Source organism: Telopea speciosissima, chromosome 6 (assembly GCF_018873765.1).
Source record: "Telopea speciosissima isolate NSW1024214 ecotype Mountain lineage chromosome 6, Tspe_v1, whole genome shotgun sequence".
In the NCBI taxonomy this organism is placed as follows: Eukaryota; Viridiplantae; Streptophyta; class Magnoliopsida; order Proteales; family Proteaceae; genus Telopea; species Telopea speciosissima.
In genome coordinates this window covers 61,216,505-61,236,842 of record NC_057921.1, presented here as the reverse complement: position 1 = coordinate 61,236,842, position 20,338 = coordinate 61,216,505, and the positions used below count along the sequence as shown (strand labels likewise).

The 20,338-nt window shown below is 38.4% G+C and overlaps 2 protein-coding genes across 2 annotated transcripts; both read left to right on the top strand.

The window, feature by feature from the left end:
• The first annotated feature begins 2,116 nt into the window (after positions 1 to 2,116).
• LOC122666018 (probable carboxylesterase 8) lies at positions 2,117 to 3,089 on the top strand. Its single transcript, XM_043862134.1, has one exon. It carries the CDS (start codon positions 2,117 to 2,119, stop codon positions 3,083 to 3,085), a length of 969 nt encoding a protein of 322 aa, XP_043718069.1. The 3' UTR covers positions 3,086 to 3,089.
• Positions 3,090 to 18,711: 15,622 nt separating this feature from the next.
• On the top strand, positions 18,712 to 19,684 carry LOC122666017 (probable carboxylesterase 8). The gene has a single exon (XM_043862133.1). The coding sequence runs from the start codon at positions 18,712 to 18,714 to the stop codon at positions 19,678 to 19,680; it is 969 nt and encodes a 322-aa protein (XP_043718068.1). The 3' UTR covers positions 19,681 to 19,684.
• Positions 19,685 to 20,338: the final 654 nt, after the last annotated feature.

The following is a 20,338-nucleotide window of genomic DNA, read 5'->3' as shown; positions in this document are numbered from 1 at the left end:
AAATTGGTCTACAAGGGGAGGGAACCCAATATTATATATGCCCACATCCAAGCCTTTACAGAATCGATGTGGGACTATTGTACATAACATCACTGATGAAAATGCACCTTAATTGCAGGAGTAGAAATCAAAGTGGTTATTATCCCCTAAAAAAAATAAAATCAAAGATATAGCATCGAATCCGAAGGGAAGTACATCTTAATTGTTGGAGTAGAAAACAATAGAAATATACTAAATAAAATAAAATAAAAAAAGACGATGGTTCACCCACCAGTCTAGGGTTTTCCAACCCCTCCTAGGATTTTTGTATGTTACAAAATACCCTCCCAATACTTATTCCCACGCCCTACGGTAAATGATATCTAATTCACAATTGGCGGAAGGAAACTCGAATAAAAAAAAAAACCAAAAGTGAGAGACAATAAAAATTGTTGGAATAGAAAATAATAGAAACATATTAAAAACATAAAATATATATATATATATATATATATATATAAAAGACGATGGTTCACCCACCATCCTAGGGTTTTTGGATGTTCCAAAATACCCTCTCTACATATAATAAAAAACAAGAATGAGAAATAATAAAAAATGAAATAAAAATAAAAATAGGTAGAGAAAATTGTGCGCCCCTTCCCTCCAATTTTTCCCATCGTGGTTTAAAGGTTTAAAACAGAATTTTGGGAAAATTTTGAAAGTTTACTTTTATATTGTTCTTGCATGGTAGGGGTGTCAATACCCAACCCGAACCGATGAAACCGGCCCGAACCAGCCCGAACGAGTCCGGACCACAACGGACCGAACTCTTAATGGTTTGGTTCGGTTTGTGGATCCAGAAAGGCAAACGGTTTGGTTTGGTTTGGGCTAGCCCGACGGTGCACCGGTAGCCCGAACCATTAGGCCCGAACCCAAACCGAACTGACCTGACCCGATAAATGAATAAATCAGTAAATGCCTAATGCCCCATTGCCCCCTAAATGTGTTGTGATAGTTTCTCACTTTATCTCATATCGTTTGTTAGTGATTACCCAACCAATTGTATCCATAGGCCATAGGACATAGGATACAAAGATGCATTGTATTTGAAATATTTTATGTACTTAAAAGAGAAAGAGAAGAAAAATTAGCACTAACCGGACCTTACTAGTTATATAAAACAGGTACCAAATCGAATCCAAACCGACATCAACCCATTATCATAAATCGAAACCGACACGAAACCAAACCGCACCGAAACCAAATATTTCTTAATGGTTTGGTTTCGATTTCTATAAAAGTCACACCGAAATCGAAAAGCCCAAACCGAAACTGGCCCAAACTGGCCCGTTGACACCCCTATTGCATGGCATGAGTATAACTAATTTTAGGAATTGACTAAATCTTTTCAAAATGAAAAGTATTGGATATAAAACAAATTTGTGACCTACCTATCTTGTAATTTTCGTTTTTATCTAATAGATGTAACACGTTATCTCTAATATTTTCTTATTTTCTTATTTTCCTATTTTCCTATTTTCCTTGATCACTAATCCATCGGTCGATGAAGCTCATGCCAGATTATAGCTATAGAAGGCGTTCATGATGCTCGGTGAAGACTATAAGTCGTAGCCTCGTAAATGAGGAGGAAATGAGGAGGAAATGAGGAATAAAGACTATGAATGAGTAGGTGGATCCCAAAGTTTGTTATCGTTGGATTAAAAGTTATTTACACGAAAAAGCACCAGAAATTATATCAATCTGACATGAATTTTCGCCTTCGTTTTAAAAGAATTTAAGACAGTCTTGACAATTTTACTATTGATATGGGAAACTCTTAGACGGTTAACGTTGTTCCGGTCTTCTTAAACGGTGGGGACGATGATGTATAGAAGGCGTTCATGACGATCGGTAAAACCTATAAGTCGTAGCCTCGTAGGCGTGGAGAAAAAAAGACGTGAATGTGTAGGTGGGTTCCAAAATTTGTACGAATCTGACGTTCACGAGAGAGGTTGCATGTGCGTGTGCCTTATATCTTAGGTGTCACTTTTCTGCGAAGCCCCCTCTCTCCCATGTAGTATAAAATCCCATTATCACGGATTGAAGAAGAAGAAGAAGAAGAAGAAGAAGAAGAATCATGGGATATCAATCTATGCCAGTTGATGCCTACCCACGACTCATTTTCCTCAAAAACCCTGACGGAACAATCAAAATGCCCCAATTCCCCGAAGTGCCAGCCACTGGTGACGGCGTCGATGCCGATGTGTTAACGAAAGACGTTCGTCTAAATGCGGCCAAAAACACATCCGTCAGAATCTATCGCCCTAAAAACGTTACCAAACATTCCAATCTGCCTCTAATAATCTACTTTCATGGCGGTGGTTTCATCCTTTGCAGGGTCGCTTCTGTACCTTTCGATGAACTATGCATCCGCATGGCTCGTGAACTCTCCGCCATTATCGTCTCCGTCGATTACCGTCTTGCTCCAGAGCACCGCCTCCCCGCGGCATACGAAGACGGCGTCGAAGCAGTCCAGTGGGTCAAGAATCAAGCCTCAGATCAATCCAACGGTGAGCCTTGGTTGAGGGATTACGTGGATTTCTCAAAGTGTTTCATCATGGGAGGCAGTGCAGGTGGGAATATGGTGTATAATGTGGGATTGCGGTTGTGGAGTTTGGGATTAGATCAACTTAAGCCAGTGAAGATCAGTGGATTGATACTGAGTCAGCCATTCTTCGGTGGGGTCCAAAGGACAGAATCAGAGCTGAGAAAGATAAACGATCCGCTCGTGCCGTATCCAACGACGGACCTGATGTGGGAGTTGTCTTTGCCAATCGGCACCGATCGTAATCACGATTATTGTAACCCTATGGTGAAAGGGTTATCAAAATCGGATATCGAAGCGTTGAAAAGCCAGAGTTGCTTGATTATAATCGGTGGAGAAGACTCGTTGATGGACCATCAGATAGAGTTTATGAAGATGTTGGAAGGGAGTGGAGTCAATTTCGTGGAGTTCTACGATGAAAAGGCTCCTCATTCTATCGAACTCTTTGAACCAGAGAAGTGTGAGGATCTGTTCAAGGCCATTACAGAATTCATCTACTGATCGATCCATCCATCCATCCATCCATCGCCATGCATATCTTTGACTCTCTTTACTCTTCCATTTTTACCAATTTTTTTTCCTTCCTAATCAAGCCTTCTTTGTCTTTGTTATTTTCGAGAATTATAACTAACGTGTAATGCATGAGTGAAATGAAATAAATCAAATAATATTATGTTTTGGGAAACATTTTTTTTTTTTTTTCTTTTTGGTGGATTGAAAGAAACTCATTTATTAGTGCGAGAAGATTGCAAGGTGTTTAATTTATAGATATCAGACAACCAAGAGTTTGGACTCACGCCAAACTGTCCTAGGCATTTGTCCTAGGCATTTTTAACCAGGGAGTTAGCCACACTGTTAATCTCCCTAGGAATGAAAAGAAAATTACTGGAGATGAAACAAGAAGAAAGGTGATTTATGTCATGTATAGTGTTTGATTCTTGGATAGGACGAGGAAGCTTAGTGTTGATCATCAGGTTGGAAACATCCAAAATGTCCACTTCAACTTCCAAAAGAAGAATGCCTTCAAAAATTGCTTCAAGAAGATCTACCCTAATGGTGAACTGAGGAGAAGCTGAAAGATTCTGATACAATAGAAAAAATACATCCTTTTGAATTCCAAATGACAAAGCCTGTTCCTCCCAATTTTATCCTCAATCAAAATAAGATAAACAATGATAATTGAGGTACCTAATGTTTGTAAAAAATGCACTGTAGATACCCAAAGCTTGTAAATTATAATTAAGATACTAATATTGATATTTTCAATTATACCCCAATTCACCACCACCACTACAACCACCATTGCCGCAATCACCACCGCCACCCACCATTACCATCATTACTGCCGTGCAGCCCCATCCCACACCATCCTCTTCCCCGCATGATCATCACTACCCACTCCCCCTCTCTCTCCACCCTTTCCTCTCTGCTTCTGCTGCTCTTCTTCTCCTTATTCCTATTGCCACCGCCACCGCCACCGCCACCGCCACCACAATCATATGTTTTTTTTTTTTTTTTTTTTACATGTGTTTCTAATTGGACCATGCATTCCACTATATAGATCTATGAACTCACACCTCGGTATACCACATGAAAGGGTGACGAGGCAATTCCGACCATAGGATTTCTACGGAATGATGTAAATTGATTTAATATTAAATTTGGGAAAATATTGGGTATGCTAGCAATATACTGTCAGCTAGACCAACAACTCTCACACACGCAACTGGAATCTTGAACATTTGAGAAGGACTAGTCCAGTTCAAAAAAGAAGAAAGAAAAAAGTGAGTAGGACTCAAAGAAGTCAATGGTAGTAAAAGAGACAGTTAACCGTCTCTTACTCTAACCCGATGAAAGAATAAGAGGATTGGGAAGCAGCCTCTTTCTGACTCGGTGAAGGTGGGTTTTGAAGTGTTTATTGGGACCGAGCTAGGCCGTAAAATCCATGAGGCATTCTAGTCCATCACCAGTATTCTCTTAATTTGTTTCTTTATTTATTTATTTATTATTGTTATTACATTAAATTAAATAAACTGCAAAATTGGATTTGAAGAACATAAAACTCAAAACTGTAAAATCCATGAGGCAATCTAGCTATTTGCAAATAGTAGTCAAACAGTTAAATCATTGAGATTCAAGGTTGCAATGGATTTTGCCTCAGAAGTGGTGATACTTGGTAGGGCTTATGAGAGGAAATCTCTCGCCATCAGCAACAGTTCAAATGATAAGGCACCAGCGCACAATCCACAATCTAAGGAAGTCTATGAATGGAAAGAAATTAGGTGAATCCAATTCTGTAATATATGATAAGGATGACAGCAGGGACCCATCTCCCTTTCCTTTGTGTAGAGAAAACCTTCCACAGATAACTCCTCAATTCTCCTACGAGTTATCTTTAAATAGGATGTATAATATCCTAAATTGATATAGTGAAAAGCCTTTCTCTCGTGGACGTAGGTCTCTTGAACCGAACCACGATAAGTCTTATTGTCTCCTTTCTTCTCTCCTTCACTCTTCTTCTCTTCTTCTTTAACATGGTATCAGAGCCTCGGGACCAGCAATCCTCCCATGCTTCCACTGTGACTAACTCCTCCACCGATCCGATCTTCATATTTTCTTGGGATATAGCTCACGGCACCGTGGTTACATTTGCTATGACATGAATTCCAGGCGTGTAATAGTCTCACGGCACTATGGTTACATTTGCTATGACATGAATTCCAGGCGTGTAATAGTCTCACGGCACGTGGTCTTTAATGAAGCTTGGTTTCCTTTTGCAGAAGCCCAGCCTTCCCCATGCTTAGTGGCACCATCTCAGCCCTCGATTCTTGGACCACCTCCAATCCTCTCTTGGCCATCTACCATGCCAAGGACCGAGACCATTAACACAACACCACCACCCACTACCCATATTTCTCCCACCATACCCAACGAAGTCTCACCATCACCATCACATACTTCCACAACACAAATCAACTCTAACTCTCCACCTTCACTTGAATGTGTTGTTGACATTCCCATTGAGACTCCGCCTGTCACCCGTCATCCAATGATAACCAGCAATTAGGATGGAACACGACGTCCCCGTGTTCTAATGGCGAATACCAGCCCTGCCGCCCATGAACCAACATCCTTTACCACAGCCAATCGATTCCCTGAATGGAGAGCTGCGATGGACTTTGAATTTAATGCTCTCTTACAAAATGGTACTTGGACTCTAGTGCCTCGCCACCCGCACATGAACGTCGTTGGTTGTAAATGGGTATATCGGGTCAAACGCAAAGCTGATGGGTCAATAGATAGGTACAAAGCAAGGCTTGTTGCAAAAGGGTTTAACCAACAAGAAGGGCTGGATTATAGTGAGACTTTTAGCCCCATTATAAAACCCACCACAATAAGACTGATTTTATCTATTGCTTTATCATGGTCTTGGCCCATTCGTCAGATGGACGTACAAAATGCTTTCCTACATGGTGTGCTCAAAGAAGAAGTGTTTATGTCCCAACATCCAGGGTTCACTGATCCTAATTATCCAAATCATATTTGCAAGCTACAACGCTCATTATATGGCCTGAAGCAAGCATCGCGAGCATGGTTTGAACAGCTTAGTAATTTTCTGTTCGAACATGGATTTGAAAGCTCAAAGATGGACACTTCTCTATTTTTCAACAACACCAGTACAGTGACCATATACATCCTCATTTATGTTGATGATATAATCATTACCGGCACTAGTGATGACCATCTTAAGACCTTCAAAAACAAAATGGCACGCACATTTGCAGTCAAGGATCTCGGGCCCATTCATTATTTTCTGGGCATCAATATTCTTAAAACACCCAATGGCATGGTTCTCTCCCAGCGTCAATATGTATTGGATTTATTGAAGAGGGCACAAATGGATGGATGTAAGCCTATTTCCACACCCATGGCTGTCTCGAGTCATCTCACCCAATTTTCAGGGGTGCCAATGGATGATATGACATTGTACCGCAGCATTGTCGGGGCCCTACAATATGCTACCTTAACTCGGCCCGACATTCAATTCGCAGTAAATCGGGTCTGTCAGTTTATGCAACAACCAACAACCGACCACTGGGTTGCGGTGAAACGTATCCTTCGCTACTTATAGGGTACTATTGATCATGGCTTATCATTTGAAAAACAATCTCAGATCAAGCTCTCTGCCTTTTCGGACGCCGACTGGGCCGGATGTGCTGATGATAGGAAGTCTACTGGTGGGTTTGCAATTTTTCATGGTACCAATTTGATTTCCTGGAGCTCTCGTAAGCAAGCTCTGTTGCGTTCGCAAGATGGAGTTTAATATAGGGCCATTGCCAACACAAGCAGAATTGACCTGGCTACAGTCCCTGCTCAAGGAACTTCATATTTATCTTCCAACGGCCCCAATTTTATGGTGCGACAATGTTGGTGCTACGTACCTCACCGCCAACCCAGTTTTCCATGCCCGCACCAAGCATGTGGAAATAGATTTTAACTTTGTCCGGGACAAGGTGGCCAAAGGTGATCTCGATGTTCGATACATTTTCACAAAGGATCAACTTGCTGACATTTTTACAAAATCACTCTCACATCAGCGCTTTGCAATGTTAATGCGCAACCTCAAGGTGGTTCCCTCCCCCTTGAGTTTGAGGGGGTGTATGAGAGGAAATCTCTCGCCATCAGCAACAACTCATATGATAAGGCACCAGCGCACAATCAAAGGAAGTCTATGAATGGAAAGAAATTAGGCGAATCCAATTCTGTAATATATGATAAGGATGACAGCAGGAACCCACCTCCCTTTCCTTTGTGTAGAGAAAACCTTCCACAGATAACTCCTCAATTCTCCTACGAGTTATCTTTAAATAGGATGTGTAATATCCTAAACTGATATAGTGAAAAGCCTTTCTCTCGTGGACGTAGGTCTCTTGAACCGAACCACGTTAAGTCTTGGTGGCTCCTTTCTTCTCTCCTTCGCTCTTCTTCTCTTCTTCTCTTCTTCTTTAACAGGGCTAAACAGAAAAATCTGCAGAGACTTATACTTCATTCATTTCACCACAAAATTTATTATGGGAAAATAATTTTTATTTGAGCGGAAGATGAGCAGCATGCATGCACCAATGTCCCGTACAGCGCCCGCATTCTCAGTCTTTTTCTTTTTAATCTATTGATTGCGAAAGAGAACATTACTTTCATGTGAGCATAACAATCATTTTGCATGGCTCTGTGTTTGAGCACAGGGATTGTGCGCCGCAAACAACCAACTAGCGTTCTTTCTCCTTATTGATTTTATTTTTGAGACAGAGAACTGTCTCGGAGCAAAGTGCATGTTCTTAGACATAGGGTGGTCAAAATAACTGCCTCACCACCACCCATGAAAGTCCAAAATCTCGCCCATTTAATTCCACGGTTTTTTCTTAAAAATGAATCGGATCAACCATTTGATTGTTTCAAAGTGACATAGGCCATGGTTGATAGCTGATTCAGACTCCGTTACAAAAGTTCAAGCAGAATCTAATACGGGTCAAAACTGCAGAGAGATGAGTGAAACTAGTCGCATTAGTCATTAATAATCCGTTAAGATTCAATGATATATATGGTTTAATAATACATTTAGACAAATTAATTGTAGCTAGACCAGGAAAAGGTTTATCATGAATTAAAATTTCTAAAGCTAAAGAATAAAATTTTAATTACTAAGAAATGGTGTGGCCTCGTGAATGCTTATCACAGCAACCGAATTAAGCAACCCTCGCACAAGGATCACAAACCTAGGCTATGGGCCTTTTCGAGAACCCATTACCCACGTCCAATTAATTAAATATGATTTAAGCCTTAATGGTTTTTAATGTCTTGGACTTATTTATACAAGCTTCTAGACTTGCTCCTTCATAAGCTGACCGATGTGGGACTAACAAAGACACAGCCTCAAATACTACCCCGGTACCAAAGTGGGACTATATGCATGCTTCCATTCTCTCTTCTCTGCTTTGGCCTTAATTTCTAGCGAGTCATTCTTATTGTTATCCAACACACAAAAGGAGGAATACCGAGGCTCCTCTCTGCAGTCCTATCTACACTCGCTGGGATCAAAATTTGGTTTCCATTCTTTTGCTGAAATTTCAACATCTCCATTAAAATGGATATCAGGAGGTTTGAGATACAACAAAGATGAGGGAATTGCTGGACTTGGGAGTAAACAGAGGGTGTCATGGGGTTCAGGCCTTTCAAGAAGAGTCGTTGAAGGTGTGTGGGAGAGCCCGCCACGACGTGCAAGAGGTGTATGAATCCTTAAATATCATGGCCAATAAGCAATTTGAACACTATTGAGTGAAGGAAAGAATCCAACCATATTATAAAGGTGGAGTCTTTCATCGATGATAAGAGAACTCCATTTTTAAAACATTGAGGCATTTTTGTCCATCTTTTCATTTTCATGGTTGGACACAATACTCAGAATTGCAAATTCCTGAGAATGTAGAATCCCATAGCCATCTTTTCTCCTCACTTATGTAAGAGAACTTCAAGAAAATTGCAATTTCAAAGAAATCAGTAACTTCAGGTGGGACTGTTCATGGGCTAGGGCCAAGATGAGTTGCATCATCCTCCCCCTCATGAGAAGAGTCCAACCTTCAGTTTGACTCGATAACTCGATCCTACAAGTAACAATCAAGCTTACCTGAGAACAGCCTGGTCCATTTATTAAAAGTATCAGTCTAAACCGAATGTAGAGCATTAAAATCCTCTGTAATACTGGCGGGGCGGTGGTGCACATTGTTACCTGGCCTCTGCTGTGCCGTCGATGTGCACCGCTGCCCCACCAGTACTGCAGAGAATCCTGGTCCCCAATTACGCCTGATTGTTGCTGAATTGTTAGTGTTCAACGAACTCAAGTATTAATTACGTTTAAAGCTCATTTAGAGATACATGGTTCAAATGCCCATTTAACCAAATTGAAGACCAATATCCAACCCATCATTTATAAATTGAACCGCTTACAATTTTTTTAATTAATAAGTAATGGAGTGGCCACACTCATTAGTCATTTAATAGGCCCGTTTAGATACAATAATTTTTATGCTTTAATAGTATATTTATAAGACCAATTAGGCAAAAGCTTATCATGAATTAAGATTACAAAACTAAAAAATTTAGTTTTAGGAACCACGAAATTGCGTGGCCGTGCAAACGCTAGCTTATCGCACCAGACCACTACTGTTAAAGATAAGGATAAGGTTTTATCCTCAGCAGATAAGAGCATCACAATGGTTATCCATAAACCAACGCACAAGGCTGCTGCAGTCATAGAGTTACAATCAAACTCTCCTAAACTCAAAGATAGCAAATCTCCCAAGTTCAAGGATTGTGATCAAGTACATGTAAACTGTAGAACGTACTGTTCTTATCCTTATCACAATAATAATCCTTGTAACATCATCTCTAACCCTCTATATAAATAGAGGTATATAAAGAGAGGATGGACGAAGGTTAAGAGTGTGAGAAATAACATAGTTGTGGACGTAGGTTTCCAGGTAAGGTGACCATAAAATTTATGGGCGACTTGACTCGTAATTGACGCCGTAGTTAATTGTTAATTGTGGAGTTGATGGTAGTTGACGGCAACAAAGGCAAACTTTTTCTTTTTAGATTCTTAAACTCAAGATTAAAGAATCAAGATAAAGTTGGGGAATAGGGGGAAGTAGCTTCCAGTAAAGAATTCAAACCCATTCCGATTCAGGAATCAAGATAAGGTTTGCGGAATAGAATGGAATTAGCCCTTCAAAGTCAGATTAGGCAACTGCACGGCTGTACCACCTCAACCTGGGTTCTTCATTTAGCAACAAATGCTGGGTAACTAAAACCAGCATTACCAGATTATTTTTTTCTAACATGTCTTCGTTTTTGATATGTGTATTGCTGACCTTGACCGAAAATATATATATAGAGAGCAGAAGTTTGCACTTTCACCGGTCCAAGAAGAAGACGGAAAAGGATGAGATGCAGTTTTTTGAGCATATGACACAAATTATATATATTTATTGTATTTAAAAAAATTAAAAAAACATATGTGATTCGGTTTCATCAGGTTTGACCAGGCAAAGTCACCACGACCAGGTTTTCTAAAATAGCGAGTCGAGTTAGAAAATCTGGTTTTTCAACTGTTAGAGATAATTCCAACTCATTATCGATTAAACAAGGATTGACATCCAAAATTCAAAATAGATTCCAATCCCTTGTACATAGCTGTCAAGATTCATTACCTTATGAAGAAGATTGCTACACCAATCACTGGCTCAGCAATAGCAATCTAATTGACACTCTAGCCAATAGTGCTCCTCAGATTAGGGAAAGTTTACAAAGAGCTATAAATAGAATAAGAACGGAAATTACAAGATAAGTAAGTTTCAAATTTGTTTTACATAAACTACTTTTTATTTTAAAAAAGATTTACTTAATCCCAAAGTTGGATAGTACTCATGCCACGTTAGAATAAAATTTCAAAAAAAAACTTCCAAAATTTTCCCATCCTCGTTTAACTATTTTAAAAACTCAAATGATATGATTGGAAGAACTCACCCTCATAAATCGGTCTACAAGGGCAGGGAACCAAATATTATATATGCCCACATCCAAGCCCTTACGGGACCGATGTGGAACTATTGTACATAACATCACCGATGAAAATGCACCTTAATTGCAGGAGTAGATATCAAAGTGGTTATTATCCCCTAAAAAAAAATTCAAAGATATAGCATCGAATCCGAAGGGAAGTACATCTTAGTTATTGGAGTAGAAAACAATAGAAATATATTAAATAAAATAAAATAAAACAAGACGATGGTTCACCCACCATACAAGGGTTTTCCAACCCCTCCTAAGGTTTTTGTATGTTCCAAAATACCCTCCCAATACTTATTCCCACGTCCTATGGTGAATGAGATCTAATTCACAATTGGTGGAAGGAAACTCGGTCAGAAAAAAAAAAAAACCAAAAGTGAGAGAAACAATAAAAATTATTGGAATAGAAAATAATAGAAACATATTAAAAAAAATAAAAATATATATATATAAAAAAAAAAAAAAAAAACGATGGTTCATCCACCATCCTAGGGTTTTTGTATGTTCCAAAATACCCTCCCTACTTATAATAAAAAACAAAAGTGAGAAATAATAAAAGAAAAATAAAAACAGGTAGAGAAAATTGTGCGCCCCTTCCCTCCAATTTTTCCCATTGTAGTTTAAAGGTTTAAAACAGATTTTTGGGACAATTTTGAAAGTTTACTTTTATTTTATTCTTATGTGGCATGAGTATAACTAATTTTAGGAATTGATTAAATCTTTTCAAAATGAAAAGTATTGGATATAAAACAAATTTGAAACCTGCCTATCTTGTAATTTCCGTTCTTATCTACTAGATCTAAAAAATTATCTCTAATATTTTCCTATTTCCCTTGATCACTAATCCATCGGTCGATGAAGCTCATGCCAGATTGTAGCTATAGAAGGCATTCATGATGCTCGGTGAAGCCTATAAGTTGTAGCCTCGTAAGTGGGGAGGAAATGAGGAATAAAGACGTGAATGTGTAGGTGGGTCCCAAAGTTTGTTATCGTTGGATTAGAAGTTACTTATGGGTTGGCTACAGAAGGCGTTTAACGACCCATGCAGTTTGTTTTCTAGTCCTATATGTGGATGATATATTACTCATTGGGAATGATGTAGGTATGCTGACATCTGTTAAGATGTGGTTGTCCACTAATTTCTCGATGAAAGATCTTGGTGAAGCTAGTTACATCCTTGGGATAAAACTTGTGAGAGATCGCAAGAATAGGATGTTAGGTTTGTCACAGTCCAACTACATTGATAAGGTTCTGGCTAGGTTTAACATGCAAGATTTCAAGAGAGTAAATGTTCCTTTCAAACATGAAGTTACATTATCTAAGTCTCAATGTCCTCAAACTACTAAAGATATTGAGGCTATGAGGAGAATTCCTTATGCATCTGCTGTAGGGAGTCTCATATACGCAATATTGTGTACCAAGCCAGATATTTGTTATGCTGTAGGGATTATGAACCGATATCAGTCCAATCCTGGACAAGAACATTGGATAGCTGTCAAGAATATCCTCAAATATTTGAGAAGAACCAAGGACTATTTTTTAGTGTATGGTTGTGACTAGTTGTCAGTTCTGGGTTACACAGACTCAGATTTTCAAACTGACAAAGATGACAGAAAATCCACATCTGGGATGGTTTTTATTTTGGGTGGTGGGGTGGTTACCTGAAAAAGTACTAAACAGAAGTCAACAGCTGATTTCACAATAGAAGTTGGGTACCTGGCAAATTGTGAAGCAGCAAAAGAGGGAGTTTGGTTGAGAAAATTCTTGACTGAACTGCGAGTGGTTCCTGAGCTGGTGAAGCACCCCATACAGTTGTATTATGATAATAGGGGAGCTATTGCACAAGCAAAGGAACTTAGAGCCCATCAACGCAACATGCATATGGAACGAAAGTATCATTTCATCAGAGAGATCATACAGCTTGGTGATGTAGCCATAGCTAAGGTTGACACTGTAAACAATTTATCAGATCCTATAACAAAGAGTTTGTCACAGAATGTATTTGAAAGGCATGCTGAAAACATGAGACTTAAATACATAGGCAGTTGGATTTGATGTCCAAGTGGGAGATTGTTGGAAATATGTCCAGAAATGTATAAATAAAGTGTTTATTTGTGATTATGATTGTATGACATTAACGGGCTATGGTTGTCCATAGGTTTTCACCTTAAATATTTTCATGACTAGGGATAGAACTGGGCAGGGTATTTATCTTAAGAAAAGTCTAGACGGCCATGATAGATGTGATCAAGGTGGATTCTGGACCTAGCAGTAGTCAATTAAGTATGCTATTGATCAGGCCCAATCAAATGCATATACTTCAAATTCATGTTTGAGCTAATAAGACCGAAAGACTTGATAATCCATGCCAGGGTATTTATCTTAAGAAAGGTCTGGACAATCACGGCCATGACAGATATGACCGAGGTGGATTCTGGACCTAGCAGTAGTCAATTAAGTACGCTATTGATTAGACCCGGTCAAATGCATGTACTTCAAATTCTGGTTTGAACTAATAAGACAGAATGACTTGATAATCCAGGCCAGCGGCCATGATAGTTGTAACCGAGGTGGATTTTGGACCTAGCAGTAGTCAATTAAGTACGCTATTGATTAGACCCAGTCAAATGCATGTGCTTCAAATTCAGGTTTGAACTAATAAGACGGGATGACTTGATAATCCAAGCCAGGGTATTATCTTAAGAAAGGTATAGACGGTCATGACAGATGTGACCGAGGTGAATTCTGCTAAAATAAAAATTAAGAGGAGGGCATGGTAATTTTAAAATTGTTAAATCTTGTGTGGGTTTTGAAGTCACTACCAAAAAATAAAAGATTCTGAAGTAAGTGTTTGGTGCACTTTCACCAAGTTCATGGAATATAATAATTTGACGTATTAAAGTACTCTGCAGTAACGGCGGGGCGGCGGTGCACATCCGACGGCACAGTAGAGGCCATGTGTGCCATGTGTGCCACCTGGCCTCTATTGTGTCGTCGAATGTGCACCGCCATCCCGCCGATACTGCAAAGGATCCTGGTACTAGTTTGACTTGCAGAGAGAGCATCTTCTCTGAGTGGGTGGTTGGCGGGTCAATCCATATACATCCAAAATTACATTATTGGGACTTGGGGGTGGAAAATTATAAAATTGTCTACTACAAAATAGTTGATTTTGGAAGGTTGGTAAAGAATGGCAACCTTCCAAAATGGTGTGTGGTTTGTGTGATTACACTTTCATTAAAAAAAAAAATTTTAATAGAATAATTGATTAGCATTAATGAATTGAGATTCACATTAGAATTGAATTAATAAGAACAATTAAAAATGGTCGTTATTGGCTGGCCAAGAACTAAGATTTTAAATAAAAAAATCCTTAAAAGAAAATGTGATCTTATCTAGCTGCTATATACACTATATTTATACTCAATTAAAACCATTAATTAATTACCTCCTCCATATATTAAAAGGAGTGGGGACCAACCATCTAGTCATGTGATTATGTAAGTTCGTGAACTTTAATCTTAATCTAATTGATGGTGAAAAAAATTATTCTACCAAACGGGACAAAATCATTCAATTAAAAGAAGCTAAGGAGATCTTTATAGCACTATTAGCGAGCAAATGAGCCTCAAAATCACGATTTATAAATAAAAGCTTAAGCTTATAGAAAAAGAAAAAAAAAAAGGATGGACAGCTAAAGGAACCAGCTATAGACTAGGAAACATCAAATTTTTTATGTTACAAAGGGGGTTTTGATAACAGAGGGGGGGGGGGCGGATACCAGGTGAGGAGCAGGGTCTAGACTCTACTACCTTATCCATCAACTAGTTGTGCTAGCAGTTGTCCTCAGAAACATCAAACATTAAACTTGGTATTAAATATAGGGATTAAATACATGATATAACATTACTAATTATGTAATATGTTGTTATAAGGTCATCTCCATATATACTTAAGAGATAGATTTTTAAAAGTAAAATGAAAAATAGAGAAAATGTGTCATTATGTGTAATAGTTCACAAACAAAGCATACCAAGCCAGCTTTGAGGATGCACACCATGAGCTTGGAAATGGAAAATATTAACCTCCGAGGACTTATGAGCCTCATGGATTTTACAGTCCAATCACCTAGATCCCATGTGACTTTTTTCCAGTTGGGTGGTGAAAAACCTATGAGATTATTTTCTAAGATTCCAAAATCCTTTGGAAAAAGACGGAGATGTGACCATCTGATTTGGTTGAATTTGTTTTTGTGAGACTTGGTCCATAGCTGTTTTTTTGGTTTTTTTGTTTTTAAAGTGTTGGAACTTGACTCGTATTTTACACGACGATTAGCTATGAAGCTGACGGAAGTGGTTGACGGAAGCTTTCGATCAGGTAAGGTGACCATAAAATTTATGGGCGACTTGACTCGCAATTGACACGGCGGTAGTTAATTGTGGAGCTAATGGAAGTTGCCGGACACAAAGGCAAACTTTTTCTTTTTAGATTCTTAAACTCAAGATTAAAGAATCAAGATAAGGGTTTGGGAAGAAGGAAGTAGCTTCAAGTAAAGAACATTCCGATTCAATAATCAAGATAGGGTTTGGAGAATAGGTTGGAATTAGCCCTTCAAAGTCAGATTAGGCAACTGTACGGCTGTACCACCTCAACCTGGGTTCTTCATTTTTGCCGCGTATAGCAACCAATGTTGGGTAACTAAAACCAGCATTATCAGATATTTTTTTCTTACATGTCGTCTTTTTTGACACGTTCTAGATTGATTGGGTGTATTGCTGACCTTGACCGCAGATATATATAGGGATGTAAATGGATAATTGAAATCGAATCCGAATCGCATCCGTATTCGTTTAGGGGCATCGATATTCGTTTAGAGATATCCGGAAAATAATCCGAATACTCCGATTAAAATCCGTCCGAAAAAATCCGAATACTTAATAATAAAAAATTAAGTAAATAATGATTTCAAGGGGTTTTGAAGATTAAATAAGTTCTAGAATATGATGAAAAGAGAATCATGATCTAAGAGATATGGATTGAGAGTGAATTGTATCCGCTAGGGGAGGAAGGTCCGGGTTACACAAGGTAGAGATGTAAGCGGATGGTCAAAAATCCGTCGATCCGCATCCGAATCCGTTTAGAGGTATCCGTATTCGACCGGGAATATACGACTCGATCACATCCGATCTGTATCCGATCCGAATCCGATCCGTTTACATCCCTAGATATATATATATAGGGAGAGAGAGAGATATGTTCACACTTTCACGTTCACCGGTCCAAGAAGACGGAAAAGGAGATGAGGCGCAGTTTTTTGAACATAAGACACAAATTATCAGTTTTTTAGATAGCCCAACTATCTTATATTCTTATTTATTCCTAGAGAAATCCAACAATGATGGGTAGTTAGATAGGAAGGGGAAGGGTAGGAGAGTTATCAATGATGAAATGTTTAATTCTATTTTATGATTTTATATTAATTTATATATATTTATTGTATTTTAAAAAATTAAAAAAAATGTGATTCGGTTTGACCAGGCCGAGTCACTAGATTTTCTAAAAAAATGAGTCGAATTAGAAAACCTGATTTTCCAACTGTTAGAGATAATTTCGACTCAATATCGACTAAGCAAGGATTGACATCCAAAATTCAAAATAGATTTCAATCTCTTATACACAGTGTCAAGATCCATTACCTTATGAAGAAGATTGCTACACTAATCACCGGCTCAGCAATTGCAATCTAATTGACACTCTAACCAATAGTGTTCCTTAGATTAGGAAAGTCTACAAAGAGCCATCCTACATTTCTGTAAATAGAATAAGAATGGAAATTACAAGATAAGTAAGTTTCAAATTTGTTTTACATAAACTACTTTCTACTTTAAAAAAGATTTACTAATCTCAAAGTTGGTTAGTACTCATGCCATGTTAGAATAAAATTTTTTAAAAAAAAACTTCCAAAATTTTCCTATCCTCGTTTAACCGTTTTAAAAACTCAAATGATATGATTGGAAGAACTCACCCTCAAAAACTGGTCTACAAGGGGAGGGAACCCAATATTATATATGCCCACATCCAAGCCCTTACGGGACCGATGTGGGACTATTGTACATAACATCACTGATGAAAATGCACCTTAATTGCAGGAGTAGAAATCAAAGTGGTAATTATCCCCTCAAAAAAATAAAATCAAAGATATAACATCGAATCCGAAGGGAAGTACATCTTAATTGTTGGAGTAGAAAACAATAGAAATATACTAAATAAAATAAAATAAAAATAGACGATGGTTCACCCACCATTCTAGGGTTTTCCAACCCCTCCTAGGGTTTTTGTATGTTACAAAATACCCTCCCAATACTTATTCCCACACTCTACGATGAATGATATCTAATTCACAATTGGCAGAAGGAAACTCTATCAAAAAAAAAAACCCAAAAGTGAGAGAAACAATAAAAATTGTTGGAATAGAAATTAATAGAAACATATTAAAAAAATAAAATTAAAAAAATATATATATATATATATATATATAAAAAAAAAAAGACGATGGTTCACCCACCATCCTAGGGTTTTTATATGTTCCAAAATACCCTCTCTACAGATAATAAAAAACAAGAGTGAAATAATAAAAAATAAAAATAAAAATAAAAACAGGTAGAGAAAATTGTGCACCCCTTCCCTCCAACTTTTTCCATCGTGGTTTAAAGGTTTAAAACAGAATTTTGGGACAATTTTGAAAGTTTACTTTTATTTTATTCTTGCATGGCATGAGTATAACTAATTTTAGGAATTGACTAAATCTCTTCAAAATGAAAAGTATTAGATATAAAATAAATTTGAAATCTATCTATCTTGTAATTTTCGTTCTTATCTAATAGATCTAAAAAATTATCTCTAACATTTTCCTATTTTCCTTGATCACTAATCCATCGGTCGATGAAGCTCATGCCAAATTATAGCTATAGAAAGCGTTCATGATGCTCCGTGAAAACTATTAGCCTCGTAAATGGAGGAGGAAACGAGGAATAAAGACTGTGAATGTGTAGGTGGGTCCCAAAATTTTTTATCGTTGGATTAAAAATTACTTAAACGAAAAGACACCAGAAATTATACCAATCTGACAGTGAATTTTCACCTTCGTTTTTCTACAAAGAATTTGAGACAGTCTTGACAATCTTACTATTGATAGGAAAAAGTCTTAGACGGAGACCGTTCTTCAGTGGTCGGTCTTTAACGGTAGGGGACGATGATGTATAGAAGGCGTTCATGACGATCGGTAAAGCCTATAAGTCGTAGCCTCGTAGGTGTGGAAAAAAAAAGACGTGAATATGTAGGTGGGTCCCAAAATTTGTACGAATCTGACGTTCACGAGAGAGGTTGCATGTGCGTGTGCCTTATACCTTCACTTTTCTGCGAAGCCCCCTCTCTCCCATGTAGTATAAAATCCCATTATCACGGATTGAAGAAGAAGAAGAAGAAGAAGAAGAAGAAGAAGAATCATGGGATATCAATCTATGCCAGTTGATGCCTACCCACGACTCATTTTCCTCAAAAACCCTGACGGAACAATCAAAATGCCCCAATTTCCCGAAGTGCCAGCCACTGGTGACGGCGTCGATGCCGATGTGTTAACGAAAGACGTTCCTCTAAATGCGGCCAAAAACACATCCGTCAGAATCTACCGCCCTAAAAACGCTACCAAACATTCCAATCTGCCTCTAATAATCTACTTTCATGGCGGTGGTTTCATCCTTTGCAGGGTCGCTTCTGTACCTTTCGATGAACTATGCATCCGCATGGCTCGTGAACTCTCCGCCATTATCGTCTCCGTCGATTACCGTCTTGCTCCAGAGCACCGCCTCCCCGCGGCATACGAAGACGGCGTCGAAGCAGTCCAGTGGGTCAAGAATCAAGCCTCAGATCAATCCAACGGTGAGCCTTGGTTGAGGGATTACGTGGATTTCTCAAAGTGTTTCATCATGGGAGGCAGTGCAGGTGGGAATATGGTGTATAATGTGGGATTGCGGTTGTGGAGTTTGGGATTAGATCAACTTAAGCCAGTGAAGATCAGTGGATTGATACTGAGTCAGCCATTCTTCGGTGGGGTCCAAAGGACAGAATCAGAGCTGAGAAAGATAAACGATCCGCTCGTGCCGTATCCAACGACGGACCTGATGTGGGAGTTGTCTTTGCCAATCGGCACCGATCGTAATCACGATTATTGTAACCCTATGGTGAAAGGGTTATCAAAATCGGATATCGAAGCGTTGAAAAGCCAGAGTTGCTTGATTATAATCGGTGGAGAAGACTCGTTGATGGACCATCAGATAGAGTTTATGAAGATGTTGGAAGGGAGTGGAGTCAATTTCGTGGAGTTCTACGATGAAAAGGCTCCTCATTCTATCGAACTCTTTGAACCAGAGAAGTGTGAGGATCTGTTCAAGGCCATTACAGAATTCATCTACTGATCGATCCATCCATCCATCCATCCATCGCCATGCATATCTTTGACTCTCTTTACTCTTCCATTTTTACCAATTTTTTTTCCTTCCTAATCAAGCCTTCTTTGTCTTTGTTATTTTCGAGAATTATAACTAACGTGTAATGCATGAGTGAAATGAAATAAATCAAATAATATTATGTTTTGGGAAACACTTTTTTTTTTTTCTTTTTGGTGGATAGAAAGAAACTCATTTATTAGTGCGAGAAGATTGCAAGGTGTTTAATTTATAGATATCAGACAACCAAGAGTTTGGACTCACGCCAAACTGTCCTAGGCATTTGTCCTAGGCATTTTTAACCAGGGAGTTAGCCACACTGTTAATCTCCCTAGGAATGAAAAGAAAATTACTGGAGATGAAACAAGAAGAAAGGTGATTTATGTCATGTATAGTGTTTGATTCTTGGATAGGACGAGGAAGCTTAGTGTTGATCATCAGGTTGGAAACATCCAAAATGTCCACTTCAACTTCCAAAAGAAGAATGCCTTCAAAAATTGCTTCAAGAAGATCTACCCTAATGGTGAACTGAGGAGAAGCTGAAAGATTCTGATACAATAGAAAAAATACATCCTTTTGAATTCCAAATGACAAAGCCTGTTCCTCCCAATTTTATCCTCAATCAAAA